A 15,419-nucleotide genomic window follows, 5' to 3' on the forward strand; every position below is an offset into this window, starting at 1 on the left:
AGAGAGAGAGAGAGAGAGAAAGAAGGACAAAGTTCCACTAACATTAACAGAATACAAAGCAAAAAAGATCTTAAAAAAAAAAAAGCAGCTCAGTGCTAAGTGTCCCTGAGCTCCATTCTCAGCACTGAAAATTTAACCTTGCAAGGTTGTGCCATAGCTATTCCCTAGACAGTTTCCTGCCAGGTCACAAAGGACTTCATGTTGCTGAGTCCTCATTCTCCCAATCTTGATCTTGCTCACTTTAGAAGCTGCAGCACTTGCTACAGGTAAAACTGACCCTCCTGGAGTTGGCCCACTTTCTGAATGCTCCTCTCTCCGGCTGGCTCCCGACTGTGCTGACCTCTCCTGCTACAGGACACTTGCTACTTGAAATCCTGTATCATCTATATTACTAAGTTCTCCCTCTTGAACTGACCTCTTGAACTCTGGATCTGTACTTCCAGCTGCCCTTATAACACTTAAAAGCACTTTAGAACTGTACATAGAGATAATGAATACATTTAGAGCCCAGGATTCTGGAGCCAGCCTGGGCAACACAGTGAGACCCTATCTGTTTTGTTTTTTGAGACAGGGTCCCACTATCTAGTCCAGGCTGGCCTCAAACTTGCAGTGATCCTCCAGCCTCAGCCTCCTGAGTACTAGGATTACAGGCATGTGCTACCACGCCTGGTCTGAGATCCTATCTTTTAAAAAAAGGAGCAAGGCACCTCCAGAGAGCTCCCTTGCCCTTTCTACCACATATGTACATATCAAGAAAGTATAGCTTATGCTCCAGAAACTAAATCAGTCAGCACAACTTGCTCTTGGACTTCCCAGTCTCAAGAAGGTGAGAAATACATTCCTATTATTTGTTAGTTGCTCAGTTTGTAGCACTTCATTATAGCAAGCCTAAATGCATCAAGACAACCTTCTAAAAAGACATACACACCCATGAATGCTAGAGCTCACATTCCCATGTGGTTACAGGGAGCAACAGGGAGAGAAGCTCTATTCATATAGCAATGTTTACACAGAATACGGAATGTGAACTGATATGGTTCTTAATTAGCTGTATAATCAGGAGGGGAAAAAAAATAAAAGTGAACACTTTACCTTTCCAAACCAGCCATTTCCAATTTCCTGTATATAGTTTAGACTGTGGCGGGTAACTTGAGACTTTAAACCTTCTGTAGAAAAAAAGAACATTAAGAATATAAGTATCTAAAGCTGAGGCAGGAGGATTACTGTGAGTTTGAGACCAGCCCGGGCTACATAATGAGTTCCAGGGCAGTCTCAACTACATAGTGAGACCTTGTCTCGAGGAAAAAAAAAAAGAATGTAAGTATCTAAAGTAAACATTAAATATCTAACATCTAAGATATAAATACTAATAGAAACTTAATGTTTGTGCTAATAAAGGTAAAAACAAATAAGCACTTATAAGTTTTAATATTGACAATATTTCTGAATGTGTATTCTTTAATTCTTCAATACCTTGTTTTTTGATCCAGTAATTCTACCATCAAATGGACCAATACAGATGTAATAGGAGTCTTGAAAGGAAGATGAGAATAAGAGCAAAAGTATTTGCAGTCACAATGGTAGAAAATGTCCCAAATCTGCTAGAGGACATGAATCGACACATCCAAAAATCTCACAAAAGTCCAATAACATAAGCTCAAAGAGCCCCATAAGAAGACAAATTAAAACCAAACTACAGAAAACCAGAGATAAACTCTTAAAAGCAGCAAGAGAAAGGCAATTAATTCATTATATATATGGGATCCTCAATAAGATTAACAGCCATTACTCATATGAAAACAATGATGATGGCAACAAAATAGGCAGGCCAGAAGGTAGCAGGCTCACAAAACAAAGTACTCAACAAAAAGACCAGTGAACTAAGAACTGTCTTGGAAAAACTCTTTCAGAAATGAAAGAAAAATTACAACATTCTCAGAAGAATGAATGTGTAGGAGGTTTACAGCCAATACACCTGTCCCAAAACAAAATGTCACTGAGGGATGAAACAAAAGGACAGCAAACAGTAACTCAAGCTGCCTGAAGAAATAAAGATCTCCAGTATGCATAACTAAACCGGTAAACAGAACAGCCAATATTATCCTATTGTAGTATATTTTATTTCCAAAATGTTTTAAAATGGATTTAGCTCAGTGGTGCAGTGCAAATGCAAGGCCATGCGTTTGATCCCCAGTACCCCCCCACCAAAATGCTTTAGAAATTATAAATCCATGTTAATGGACACAAAACAAATGAAGATGTAATTTGTGACAATGTAAAGGGAAGGAATGAACTGTACAGGACTAGAGTTTTCTTGTGGCAAACTGCTATCAATGGGAACCCAACTGTTATAAATGCAAGAGGTTACGTATAATCTTTATTGTAACCACTAGGAAAATACCTAAAGATATATTCAAAAGGCAATGAAAAGGAATCAAAATAATAAAACAAAATAGTAATAATTCATATCAAAATTCTAGTAGCTTGTTCTGCTGAAATAATAATTAGAAATGCTAATCCGATTCATATGAACTACAAAGGATCTCGAACAAAAAATTTTTTTGAAAAGAAAAACAAAGTTGTAGGACCCACACTTCTCTATTTCTACTACAAAACTAAAATGACAGTAATCAAAATAGAGTAGTATTAGCATAAAGAGAGGCATATCAGTCAATACAACTCAGAGTGTCTCCAAACACTGTTATTCAGAAAACTGGATAGCCATATGTAAAAGAATTAAACTAGATCCTTACCCTATACTACATTAAAAAGAAAAAACAAAAAACAGGTGAAAGAACTAAATTTAGGAGCTAAAACCATAAAGACAACACAGGGGCAAATCTTCAGGATCTTGGATTTGGCAATGGTCTCTCTCTCTCTCTCTCTCTGTCTCTCTCTCTCTTTTTTTGGTACCGGGAATGGAACTCAGGAACTTGAGCTTGCAAGGCAGGTGGCAGAACCACTGAGCTAAATCCCTGCCAGGCAATGGTCTCTTAAATACAGCATCAAAAGCACAAGCAACTTGGCAAAAGCACAAGCAACCCAGCAAAAGCACAAGCAAGCCGGCATTTAGGGTTGCCACTGAGTTTAGTGCCACTGAGGCACTGAACCTCAGTGGTTCAGTGGCCTGCCTTGCAAGCGCAAGGACCCAAGTTCAATCCCCGGTACAAAAAAAAAAAAAAAAAAAAACACAACCAAAAACAACAAAGCACAGCAACAAAAGGAAACAGCAAATCACATGTTATAGTGAAGTTATTATCATTAACACAGTGGTACAGCCACAAAGAACAGATTGTTAGTTATTCTTTTTTTGGTATGGGGATCGAAATCAGGTCCTTATGCTTGCAAGGGAGGTGGCGGAACCACTGAGCTAAATCCTGGGCCCTAGATTGTTAGTTTAAATAAGAAGCATCCCCCAAAGAAGGCTTATTCTCAATGCAACAATGTTCAGAGGTGGGGCTTGAGAGGTTATAAAATCATGAGGGCGCTACCTTCATCACTGGATTAACCCACAGAATTCAACACTAAAGGGCTATTAAGAAGTGGGGCCACTTAGAGGAAGTGGGTCACTGTTGTGTTCCTCTCAGGGATGTATCTCCTCCCTGGCTCCTTCCTCTCTGGCTCTTTCCCTTTCTCCCTGCTTCCTGGCCACCATGATGTAAGCAGCTTTCTGCCACACCCTTCCACAGTGATGTTTCTGCCTCACAACAGGCATGAATACAATGGTGCCAGGGGTGACCACAGACTGAAACCTCTGCAACTGTGGACCAAAATAAACCCTCCTTTAAACTGTTTATCAGTATTTGTCACAATAACCAAGAGCTGACTAACACACAGATTAACAACAGATTAACAACAGAAAACAGAAAGTCTAGAACAGCGCAACAAACATGGAAACAGACAGGAAAGGAAGGACCGATGAAAAGTTAGCTGAAAAAATTACAGTAATCCACAAGGAAAACTGAACTTGGATTCCCATACTCAAAGATCAACTCATGGTGAGTTATGGACTCAAAGTCAAAGCAAAACTGTACAACATTAAAAAATAAAGAGGTAGGATCTCTAGTGTGCGTGAAGCCCTGGTTTCAATCCCACGCACCAATACAATGACTACACACACACCACACACACACACTCACACACACACACAAGAAAGGACAGAAAGAAGGTGTTTTGATCACAGAATAGGGAAACATTTCTTAAGGTACAAAAACTGTTTTTTTTAAATACAAATACCTTAAAAGTTAGAACTCTAAAAGACTAGTAAATTTTTACTTCTAACAAGACTGTTGACTATATTAAAATAAGGAAACCTGTTCATCAAAAAAATCTATTTTTGTATGTATGTGACTGGGTTTTTTTTAGTGTGCCATTTGATTTTCTTCTGTGTACTTCTGTGGTTACCATGGGAATTATAGTTAACATCCTAAATTATAACAATCTAGTTTGAACTGATACTAACTTAGCTTCATAAGCAATAGCACAAACCATTGATGCCCAACTGGCAGAAATAATGATACAATTTCTGAGAAGGGTAAACTGGTAATATCCATTAATATTCTAAGAATATACACTATTTGACTCCTTCGAGAGATATATTCTACAAATATATTAGTGTAACAACAATGTTCAAGATAACTTTGATAAAAGCTTTATTTTTAACACAAAAAGTTAGAAACAAACCAGATACTCCCCAATCACTACCTGGTGCTTGGTGTTTTTTCTTTTCTTTTCTTTTTTTTTTTTTGAGATGATCTCTCTGTGTTGCCCAGATTGGTCTCGAATTCTTCGGCTCAAGTGATCCTGTCACCTCAACGTCCAGAGAAACGTGCAGCATACCCAACCTTAGTGTTACTTCTTTTCCTCATGACTTATCTTATTTGAAGCTTGCATTTCTTTAATTAATAATGACGTTATCCCATTTATTGGCCATTTGAATTTCTTCCCATGATTTTCTTCGTACATATCCTCAGCTTATCATTTCTAGTAAGTATTACTCTTTTCCCTATGCATTTGTGTGTACTCTTAATACATAACAATTTTCTGAGTTTACAAATACTCTTTGCTACTATGTCAAATTGGCAATGGCACATTTTCCCATGCAGAATATTTCATTTCATGAATTAGATTTGGCAATATTTTCTTTTATGGCTTTTAGGCTTAGTGTCATGCATGGAAAGGCCTTATCTATCCTGAGATGATAAAAAATACTTTGCATATTCTAACCAGAGAAATTTAAAGTGATTTCTTCCTATTAAGAATGAAGGCTTCAGTAAAACAGAAAGAAGGGGGGCTGGGGATTTAGCTCAGTTGTTCCACCGCCTGTCTTGCAAGTGCAGGGAACGGAGTTCGATCCCCGTACCAAAAAACAACAGAAAGAAGGGCAGATACAGATAAAGTCAGAATGGCTACCCAGCTTGCTAACAAGTTCTCTCATGGAACCTCTGCCTGTGTTCCTATCTATCCTGACAGATCCTGAAGAGAAGCTGCTAGTCTCTAACCTGTCTCATGTTCAGCCTAAAGGATGGCAGAGGCCAACCAGAATGTCTTTCCCTGCCGATCGAAGGACAGAGAAGCACCTTTCCTTCCTAGTTGCAAAATTACAAGGAGATAGACCTGGACCTGCCAGCACCCATGCTTGTGACAGAAGAGATAAGGCCCTTGGCAGACAAGCTGACACACAAAGGGAAGGGAACATGAGCAATGGACATGGAGCGCCAGCAGAGCTGAAGGCCCTGACTTTGCTGTCTCCAAGGTCAGCATTATCTGTACTCTTCTCATGGTTTGGGTCTCTTTCCTACTGATGCTGATCTGAACTGGGATTCTACCACTTGAATTAACTCAGAGGGGTAAAAAGGCCTGTAAAAGTTCCAAGCAGCCTTTCAGGGCTGTTCTTAAGTACCAGGAAAGCAAATTATCAAATAAGCAATAATAAAGCAGTTCAGTTTAGAGATGAATGCACTTGAAGTTGTTCCAAGGACAGAGTGGGCTCCTTTCAAACTTCCCTCATCAGCTCAAGTTAGGTTAATGTTACTTGCAGAAATTAAAGCGAAATACTACACACAATTACTTTTAAATGTTGTAAAACCTACGAACATCAAATACATCTGACTTGACAGATACTTTACATGAGAGGCACCAGCAGAATCATGCTTCACCTTACAATTTCTTTTAGTTATGCATGCCTATAGCAGACTAATCTCCTTGGGCTTATACTGCCCTGAACGCCCCTCCACTGTGTACATGGTACCACAAAAAGCAGGATCTGTGCTTATAAAGATTAGAAACAGTCTTCTTGTAATAGTCTTGGAAAAATTCCCTTCTTGAACCACTATTAGTAATATTCCTTTTTTTTGAGACAGGGTCTCACTAAGCCTCCCAGGCTGGGCTTCCATTCATGGCAATCCTCCTGCCTCAGCCTCCAGAGTGCTGGGATTACAGGTGTGTACATATTTTACAGGGTAGTCATATTTTATAACAAAGAATCAATTAACATCCAATCAGACCTCTACTTTAAGAAGCCAATCTTATTAACATATTTAATACACCGCTCTTCCCCTACACAGCACATCCCAGAGGAGACAGCAATATCTTCTAGCAAGACAATCAAAGTCCAGAGCTGGTAGACAGGCTAGGAGCTCTGTTAGGGGTTCAGGGCCTGTGTGTCAGAGAGGCCAGTCTCATTCCTGTGTCAGACTCTGGGGCCAGCAAGGGCAAGATAGCTTCTGCAGGAAATGTGATGGGCCTGACCACTAGAAAACAGCTTCACTGGAGCAAAAGACAGGGAAACAGACTAGCAGAGAAGACAGGTAGCTGCTATTTTATGAACACAAGGTTTGCTCCTATCTCACTCCTCAGAAGTAATTCATGAAAAGTTTACGTTAGGACATCAGGTCTTACCCACAGAAGGCTGGAACTGTGATGGAGCTGGGAGCGAGATATTTGGTACTGAAAGTGTAAAGACTTCTGCTGGGGACTGGACAGATGGGGTGTCTTCTGCTGGTGGTGTGAAATCTATCTCATCATCAAAATTATCTTCAAATTCCTAAAACCAAAGGGAACAGGTATTAAAAATTACTGCCTAACATTTAAAGTAGGACAATTCACTCATTTGGAGCACAATGCTATAATTTTCCCTGCAACTTGTACTTCAAATAGAAATTCCAAAGAGCAGAATAAATAAGATTTGAAAATAAATTGCACATATTTGATATAACTTTTAAAACTGATAGGTTGAATTTAAAGGCAGAATTTTCTAAAATGATCATGAACTTAAAACAGAAATACTCTTTCACATTCAAAAGTTTATTTTTAAATTGTAAGAGCTTGCACCACTGCTTTATTATTTAGTTTCACAAGTCTCTGCATATTGAATCAAAACTGATATTTTAAAATTTTATATGCATTTTAAAATTGCTATGTGATTTCTATCAAAATAAAAAAGACAGTTCCAAGACTCAGAAAAAATATTTTTAAGCAAGTCCCATTTTTTTAGAAAGAGTAACAATGGAAAAACTACAACATCGGGCTGGGTATGGTGGCGTGCACCTGTAATTGCAGCACTTAGGAGGCTGAGGGAGGAGCATGTGAGTTCAAGGCACACTTGGGCTACACAGTGAGTTCAAAGTCAGCCTGAACTACATAGTGAGACTCTGTCTCAAAAACCAAACCAAAGCAACAAAAAACATAACACCAGGTAGAAAAATTAAGACCAGTGTAAACCGTGTGGTATGTAGGGCTGGGGGGATGTATAGCTCAATGGTAGAATACTTGCCCAGCATATGTGAGGCCCTGAGTTTCAATGCCTAGTACTCCCCTCCTCCCAAACAAAAAATAAAACTCCACAGAACTGTGTGGCATCTAAGTGTAATAAACATAAAAGAGCATCCAATTTTCTAAAGATGGTTAAGTTTAAAAATGAAGATGCACAAATTGATTGTGGAACCTTTAAAAGAAAAAAACTGTAGGGTACAAAATCTCTCTTGAGATTTGATGTGGATGTTCCTCAGGGTCTAGGTAAATTTAAGATAAATACATTAGATTACCAAGTTGTTGGTCTGTTTAGATAACTACCGAGTATCACCTCTCTGGGCACCATATCAAAGCTGAGAACAGATAAGTGGACATGACTCTTTTGCATTCTTCTACCAACATCCTTCTTCTCCTTTTTTTTAACAACTTCCCTTAGCCCCTACCCAATACAAGAAGAAACTAAAAATTAACAATGGTGGAATTCTCTGACATTTATGTTTTTGACACATGTGAGAAGACACTGTTATGTATGTTCTTGAAAGCATTAAAGCACATTACTTACTATTTGATGGGGGGAAGGCAGGAAAAATGAGACACTGTAACCTCAGTCTGTGAAGGCATTTCTGAACAAAAGATACTGTTCAGTTTTCATTTTGGACATTCCTAAAGGTTCTCTCATTAAAAGGACTGTGTCCATCACGCCTAATTTAAAAATAACACTATTTAAACCCTGACAGTAGAGGTGATACCATGCAAACAATAATAAAAATGAGGTGCAGCTGGTTCACTCTTACAGCTACACCAGTCGCTTGCTGGATGAACTTGGGCAAGTCCCTCTACCAGACTGTAGCTTCCTGGTTGCAAGTGACTTCCCTGGGATAGTTCAGCTCTAAAACTGCAGAGCTCTAAATCCAAAGGAACCCAAGGAGTCACAGATGGCAATAAACAATCTCATTGAGTCACATGAACTTGAGTGGAGGGGCCCGGCAACAGAATCACCTGGGCACTTTGGAAAACAATACAAGTTCTCAGCCTTGACATTAAGTCACAATCACCTTCCTCATTCAATAATAACATTCAAAAACGTGAGGACAAGGAAGGCAAGTATGAGGTATCACAAAACATGAGAGGAGACCGACTTCGGTGTCAGCCACATTTATCTTTATCTTTGTCACAAAATGGCCAGATTTCAAATGTGTAAAGTACCGCAGCAAGACTGACGGTAAAGGGACACAGATTTTCTGCCTACACTTTTGCCCAGTAGGGTGGTCAGTAAGTGTCCAGAGGAATGTCAACAGTGATGTGAATACCCAGGGGCTGGCACTGTACAGAAAGGCACCCCCCAACCCGCCATGGAGACAGGCCAACTCATGACTGTGGCCTATGCTGGTGAGTCCTGCCTGCAGCCCTTTCCTTGATCTTTAATGGAGACACTGTGTTGGGCCTGAGGACAGCACATTTTAAAAAGTCCTCAGAGCTACCACCAGACTGTGGATAAAGCCAGCATACAATCAAAACTAAAAACCAGGTCTATATGCCCAACCAAAAGGAGGTTTTGGCAAGGAGAAAATTTTGTTTTCCAAATTGAGCCAGTGACACCTGGGCTTGTCCTGAATACACATGAAGGCCATCTTCTCTGCATGTAGGCACTCATGTTTCTCCCCAGGTACTATTTTTTAACAAGTATATACAGAGCCTAAATATAGGCCAGCTTTTTCTAGGGTAGGAGTTTCCAGCTGGTTTACTGGTAGAGTCCATCAACAAAGCCAGCTCCTCGTTATCCCTTCCTGGACCAGGATTTTACAGTTAGTGGCATTCTTCTCCTTCATGGCTTTTTTTTTTTTTTCCTCCGGTACCAGGGATCGAACTCGGGTCTTTGTGCTTGCAAGGCAGGCGGCAGAACCACTGAGCTAAATCCCTGGCCCTCATGGCTTTTTTTTTTTTTGGTACCAGGGATTGAACTTGGGACTTTCTGCTTGTGAGGCAGGCCATGGTACCACTGAGCTAAATTACCACCCAGCACTCTTCTCTTTGGGAAACTCAAAGTTTCAAGATTAAACTTGAGGTTTCAATACTCTTCCTCATATACAAAACATAGGGGAACTCATCTCAGTGATCTCATGACCACAAATTCACTAGCCTAGAAAAGTTGGGAAAAACACAAAATCAGCCTCCCCTCCCTCCTTTTTCGGCAAGTGAAATGGATCATCACGCTGTAGTCCTCGCTCAACAAAAGCTTACAACTCATCACAGAAGGTGCCTTTTGTCAGAGATGTTCTAAGGCAGGGCTGGCAAACTACAGACAGTGAGCCAAATCCAAATCACCCATTTGTAAACCAAATTTTACTGGCACAAAGCTATGACCGTGTGTTAACAAAGTACAGTATCTGTTTGATGCAGTACAATGGCAGAGCTGAGGGTTGGGTAGCTGTCACAGAGACTGCATGGTCTGCAGTGTTCACTGCTTCATAGGGCAGAAGACATTTACTATACTGACCCTAGGCCAGGGATTTAGCTCAGTGGTTCAACCGCCTGCCTTGTAAGTAAAAGGTCCCAAGTTAGATCCCCAGCACAAAAAAGAAAAAGAAAAAGAAAAAATTACACTGACCCTGGCTCCCAGGAAGTTGGGATATAAGGCCACTGTATGACAGATAAGCGTGTCACAAAATGATTTCAAATACTCCCACAATCTGTGCTCACCTTAAAATCTATTTCTGGGTCCTTACAGCAGGAAACACAATTTGCAATTAACACTATTAATATCATTAAACTGCACACAGACAGGATCACAAACATTGAGGGAACTTCTGCATCAGGCGCCTCCCCTGGAAAAAGAAAAACAGTATTGAAAACAAGTACATTCCAAATCAACATCAGTTACCAAACTCATATGTTTTCTTCTAGATATAAATGAGACTAAAAGTTAAAATAAGGCTTAACTGCTCAAGAAAAAGCTGATGATCAATTCAAGACAAGAAGTTGGGTACTTTTAAAAAAACATTTTCTTTTGGGGTGGGGATGTAGCTCAGTGGCACCGCATCTGCCTGGCAAGCTCAAGGTCCTGAGTTCAATCCCTGCTACCAAGGGGAAAAAACAAAACAAAACACTATCAAGTGTATTTCAGACTTTATTCGGATTTTAATGTTTAAGTCCTTTTCAGTCGCTAAGGTCCAACGCAGGCTACCATTGTCACATTTAGACATCATGGTCCTAGTCTGCTCTAATCTCTGACAGTTTTACAGTCTTTCCTTGTGTTTCACAATTTTGACATTTCTTTTTTTTTGAGACAGGGTCTCACTATGTAGTTGAGACTGACCTGGACCTCACTATATAGCCCAGGTTGGTCTTGAACTTGCAGGGATCCTCCTGCCTCAGCCTCTTGAATGCTGGGATTATAGGCGTGCACCACCATGCCCGGCACTTTGACATTTCTTAATAGTATCTGTCAGTTATTTTGTGGAATAACTGGATGGTCTGGTTTTTTTGTAGAATCGTAGTGAGATTACAGATATTTGGGAAGAATCTATAGCATCACCAGGTGAACCGCCCTTGTTTTTGTGTCAGATCAGAGCATGTGACTTACTCTTGGAGGGGTGAACTTTGACCGTGTGGTCTAGGTGGTCTCACCACTGGAAAGCAGACTCTATTTTAGGAGCAAGTCCCAAAGTCCAGTGCACACCCAGAGAGAAGGGAAATAAGCGACACTTCCTGGAGGGAGGACTGATAAAAGAGTTTGCACACATGTCAAAGATAATTACTATGATAATTACACATATTAGGAGTGGGGTAGATACTCTTGAGCATTTGTCTGTACGTCTTCCATACAGCAGTCAGTACTGTGATTTTTTAAAAAAATGATCCTTCTACACTTTAGAATTCTTCTGTAAGAAAGACTTCAATTACTTTATTCCATTGTTTACACAGCCATGGACTAATGGATGTTTGTTCTGTGGATTACAATCCAGTACTACCACGATTTATTTTGTGGCTCAAACTGTTCTAGCTTTTCCCACTGGGGGCTCTCCCAAGATGACTGCTAGTTCCTTCTGCTGGTCCCCATCATCTTCTTTTCTCCAACACCTCCTCACTTTCTGGCACTACTGGAAGCTTCAGGCTCCTGTTGCATTTTCTTTCTTTTTTTTGAGACAGAGCCTCGCTATGTAGTTCAGGCTGGCCTTGAACTCACTACATAGCCCAGACTAGCCTTGAACTTGCAGTGATCCTCCTGCCTCAGCCTTCCTAGTGTTGGGATTACAGGGGTGCACCATCATGCCAAGCTTCTCTTCTGCCTTCTTATCCTGGCTCTAGAGTCAGCCAGTTGTCCAAGGATACCTGACCATGATAAGGATCTTCTAACAGAATAGGGTCTCCAAACTACAGTCTGTGGCCTGCTGCAGCATGGAGGGCTCTCTAGAAAGGAATGACTTATACATCTCTAGAGGGCTCTTTAAAAAAAGAAAACAAAAACAAAGCAAGACTATGAGATGGATAAGGAGCCACAGAGTCTAAAATATTTTACTTTTTGGCTCATCTCTACTTGGGCATAAAGATTTTTACATCTTATTTTTAACAGGGACTTAATTCTCTGTAAAACATTCATCTGGAGTAATCTGAACTTTCAGTGTTGTTGTTAGAGCAAACTGCTAAATCTGGTGCTTTACTAAGACATAAACTTTTTCTTAAAATCCTCATCGGTGGCTAATTAAATGCTCCACTGCACCAACGGGAAGGTAGACACAGGTTAACAATGCCACCATTTTTTCTTATGTACAGCTATGGGAAGGAACCCACACTGTGAGCAAAACACATTTTTGAGTATAAAATAATGTCAACAAAGATCAGAGGAAGTCTAAAATGAACACCACACAAGACTACGTTCTTTTTCAATACCCAACAGCCTGTGAAAGTGATACGGGGACTGCATTGTTTCCAGTGGTGCCTAGGTGCTACCCAAGCTTTCCTGACATCTGTGTCCACAATGACTCCAGTTAACCAAGGGCCGTTAAGTTCTAAGTTAAAAAAAGCATACAACAGAGGTTGGTCCAGACAGTTTACAAAGGAGGACACCTGACAGCCCCTCCCCAAAACAATCTGAAAGAAAATTAGTAAAAATCAACTTTCACTGAGAACAAGAATTTCCTAACCAGACACACCTTCCTACATCTGGAAAACTAACTGGTGTGAGGAGCTCCTGCGGCCAGCAGTGAGTATCCTATGAATGAAAACCAACAGAGCTCACTCTCTCTCTCTTCCTCCTTGTAGCTGGCTGCTGTCTTTCCAGTCTGCCTGGTGCTTCCTCGTTGGTATTTACTCCTAACAAGTCTGCTTCATTTCCCAGACTGACAAAATCAAGATTAAATATGACTCCTGAGGATTACATGGCAAACTGCTTTCACAAGCAACACGTTGCATTTTATTAGTCTTTAAACCCAACCTGCCCACTGTACTTCAGTGGCCCTGGAGCTCAGGTGCATCATTCTTGAAACCAAGTCGGTTTCACTGGGAGCATTTCTTCTTTGTAGCGGTACAAAGCAAGGGTGTGTCTTCTAACTGATGGCATCTAAGATTTGATAAAACACAGCACTATTTCACTCCACTGTCACAACACCTCTGAGGTAAGTGGACATCTCCATGTCACAGATAAGGAAACTGATATGTCCTGAGTTCCAGGCAAAGAGGCAGAGAAGACCCTAGGGCAAGTGCAGGGGCCAATCCCACCCCTCCTCCTCATTGCAGCCCCACCTCTGCTGCTTAGCTTTCCACTGTGCTCAAAACCTGATGTGCTTTGTGCCCAAGGCCATCATCATTCATTAAGGCAGTTCATAATTCTGATACCAAGTTAACTTTATCTCTCTTTTCACCCATAGTTGGTTTTTCATTGTTCTTTTCATTCCTCACATATCATCATTTACTGTAAAATTGGATCAGGACTACCTGAAAGGCAGCCAGATTACAGGCAGATTACCTGATTCACATGGACTTCTGTGAGTCACCAGGTAGGCATGAAAAGTCACACCCATGTTAAAAACAACTGGGTTAGGCCACTTTTTGCCCTATCTTTCAGCAGTACTTATTTTTGCTATAAGGCTGCAGGGGTATCTGCTCTCTCTTCCTCAATTTCCTCAAAGCAGACTGCAGATACTCAACCTCAATGCCTAACATTCCCCTTAAAAGGACTTTACAAATTACTGCTTGAGAAATTTGTTAGGTAGTCCCAAGAAGATAATTTTAGCTACCACTTGGAAAGATTATTTTATTTACTGGTGTTTTCTTTTAATTTACTCCAAAACACTGTGCCTTACATAAACTCTACCAGTGGAGGAAACAATTCCACAAAAAACGAGGAAGCGAAACCACAGCCTGAAAGGTCAAATAGGTTTGCACAGACCACGGAGAGGAAGTAAATTTTAGACATGGGGAACCACAATTAAAATCCCCAGGCTCTGGTGGTTAAACCAAAACTTCAACCCCATGAAGGTTCCTGCTTACAACTGGCAGGAAACTATGAAGAAAGGCAATTTTCCTTTAATATTCTCAGCCTACAGCATTCTGAATGCTTAAGTCCCCAAACCAATCATCTGCTAGAGAAAAACATCAACAGTGACAGGAGTGTCACCATCCATCTAGACAGTTTTCTCAACTACGCACTGAGGAGGATAATTAGAGGTTTGGGGTACTTCGTGTGCTTTCCCAAGACACTGTTTAAAAACATCTGGCTTCTCTACAGTGCATTCTGAGAGTTTTCATTTTACAGTTTTCAAAGCATTTTAATAGCTATCTAGCACCTGACTTCAGAAGCAGAAAACCCAAGAAACTCTTAAGAGGTAGGTAGGTACCTATTATCTGCTTCAGAGACAGGTAATTTGGAGAAGGTGGTTTGTCAATAATGACTCAGGGTAAGTCAGCAGCACCACCTGACTATTAATTCAACCTTTATAAACCCAGCCCAATTATCTGATTCATGATGCCTGGAACCTCCAATGGGACTTGAACACACATATAATTAACTAAAGATTTGCCTGTGAGTCCACTATTTGGTTCAATAAAAACCATCAAAGGTCCACAGGTAAAATGATGATCGATATGTAAATCCACTAGTGAACACACAAGCTGACAATCTAATTCTGTCATTCCTTTTACAGTTTCTCACTGATTTTTATAAAGAGAAATTTCCTATTTCCTATTGGGTTACCCAGTGGTTCAAGTCACAGGGGTAGGGAGAGGCCAGATACTTACATCTGTCTCTTAACACCTGTTTAAGAGAATGAGTTTGTTTACTAGCATTCTCTGGCAGTTACCAGGCAGGAGTGGGACTGGTAGTTTGGGTTACTATGGAGGAATAGATTCAAGCTCCCTGTTGAGTTTCCATCCCGCATAGAGACTCTTACCAATGCTCACACAGTCCCGTCTTTGGCCAGCAGGCCCTGTGCAAGCCTGGGTAATTGTGTTCTGGTGTGTCACGCACTTATCTTAGGCGCTTTCTGTCTCAGATTTCCTAGCAATTGTTTCCCTCAAGCAACCTGGGTTTCTTTTAGGGTAGGGAACTAGCTTCTCTAAAGACCCAGCCTCAGGCACAAGAGCTGCTTATTCAATGCTGGCATCACAACTACTGCAAAACACAACCTGGTACTCAGGGTCTGTGACTCTGACAGCTGGTACCACAGTGG

At 40.6% G+C, this 15,419-nt stretch overlaps 1 protein-coding gene and 1 long non-coding RNA gene across 2 annotated transcripts in view; one reads left to right on the forward strand and one right to left on the reverse strand.

Annotated features, from left to right (window-relative positions):
* Lmtk2 (lemur tyrosine kinase 2) overlaps positions 1-15,419 on the reverse strand; it is a 91,035-nt gene that overhangs the window by 53,342 nt on the left and 22,274 nt on the right. Inside the window, exons 2-4 of the mRNA XM_010642750.1 lie at positions 10,453-10,577; positions 6,901-7,045; positions 1,093-1,166 (exon numbers count right to left, since the gene is read on the reverse strand). Of these exons, the coding sequence (XP_010641052.1) occupies positions 1,093-1,166; positions 6,901-7,045; positions 10,453-10,577 (344 nt within the window). The remainder of the gene's footprint in view (positions 1-1,092; positions 1,167-6,900; positions 7,046-10,452; positions 10,578-15,419) is intronic.
* LOC104875292 lies at positions 3,727-5,995 on the forward strand. Its single transcript, XR_784017.2, has 3 exons — positions 3,727-3,998; positions 4,773-4,986; positions 5,473-5,995. It is a non-coding gene; the product is annotated as an uncharacterized LOC104875292 (long non-coding RNA).

The sequence above is a fragment of the Fukomys damarensis genome, unplaced genomic scaffold, assembly GCF_012274545.1.
Source record: "Fukomys damarensis isolate Sample0158 unplaced genomic scaffold, DMR_v1.0_HiC HiC_scaffold_17, whole genome shotgun sequence".
NCBI lineage: Eukaryota > Metazoa > Chordata > Mammalia > Rodentia > Bathyergidae > Fukomys > Fukomys damarensis.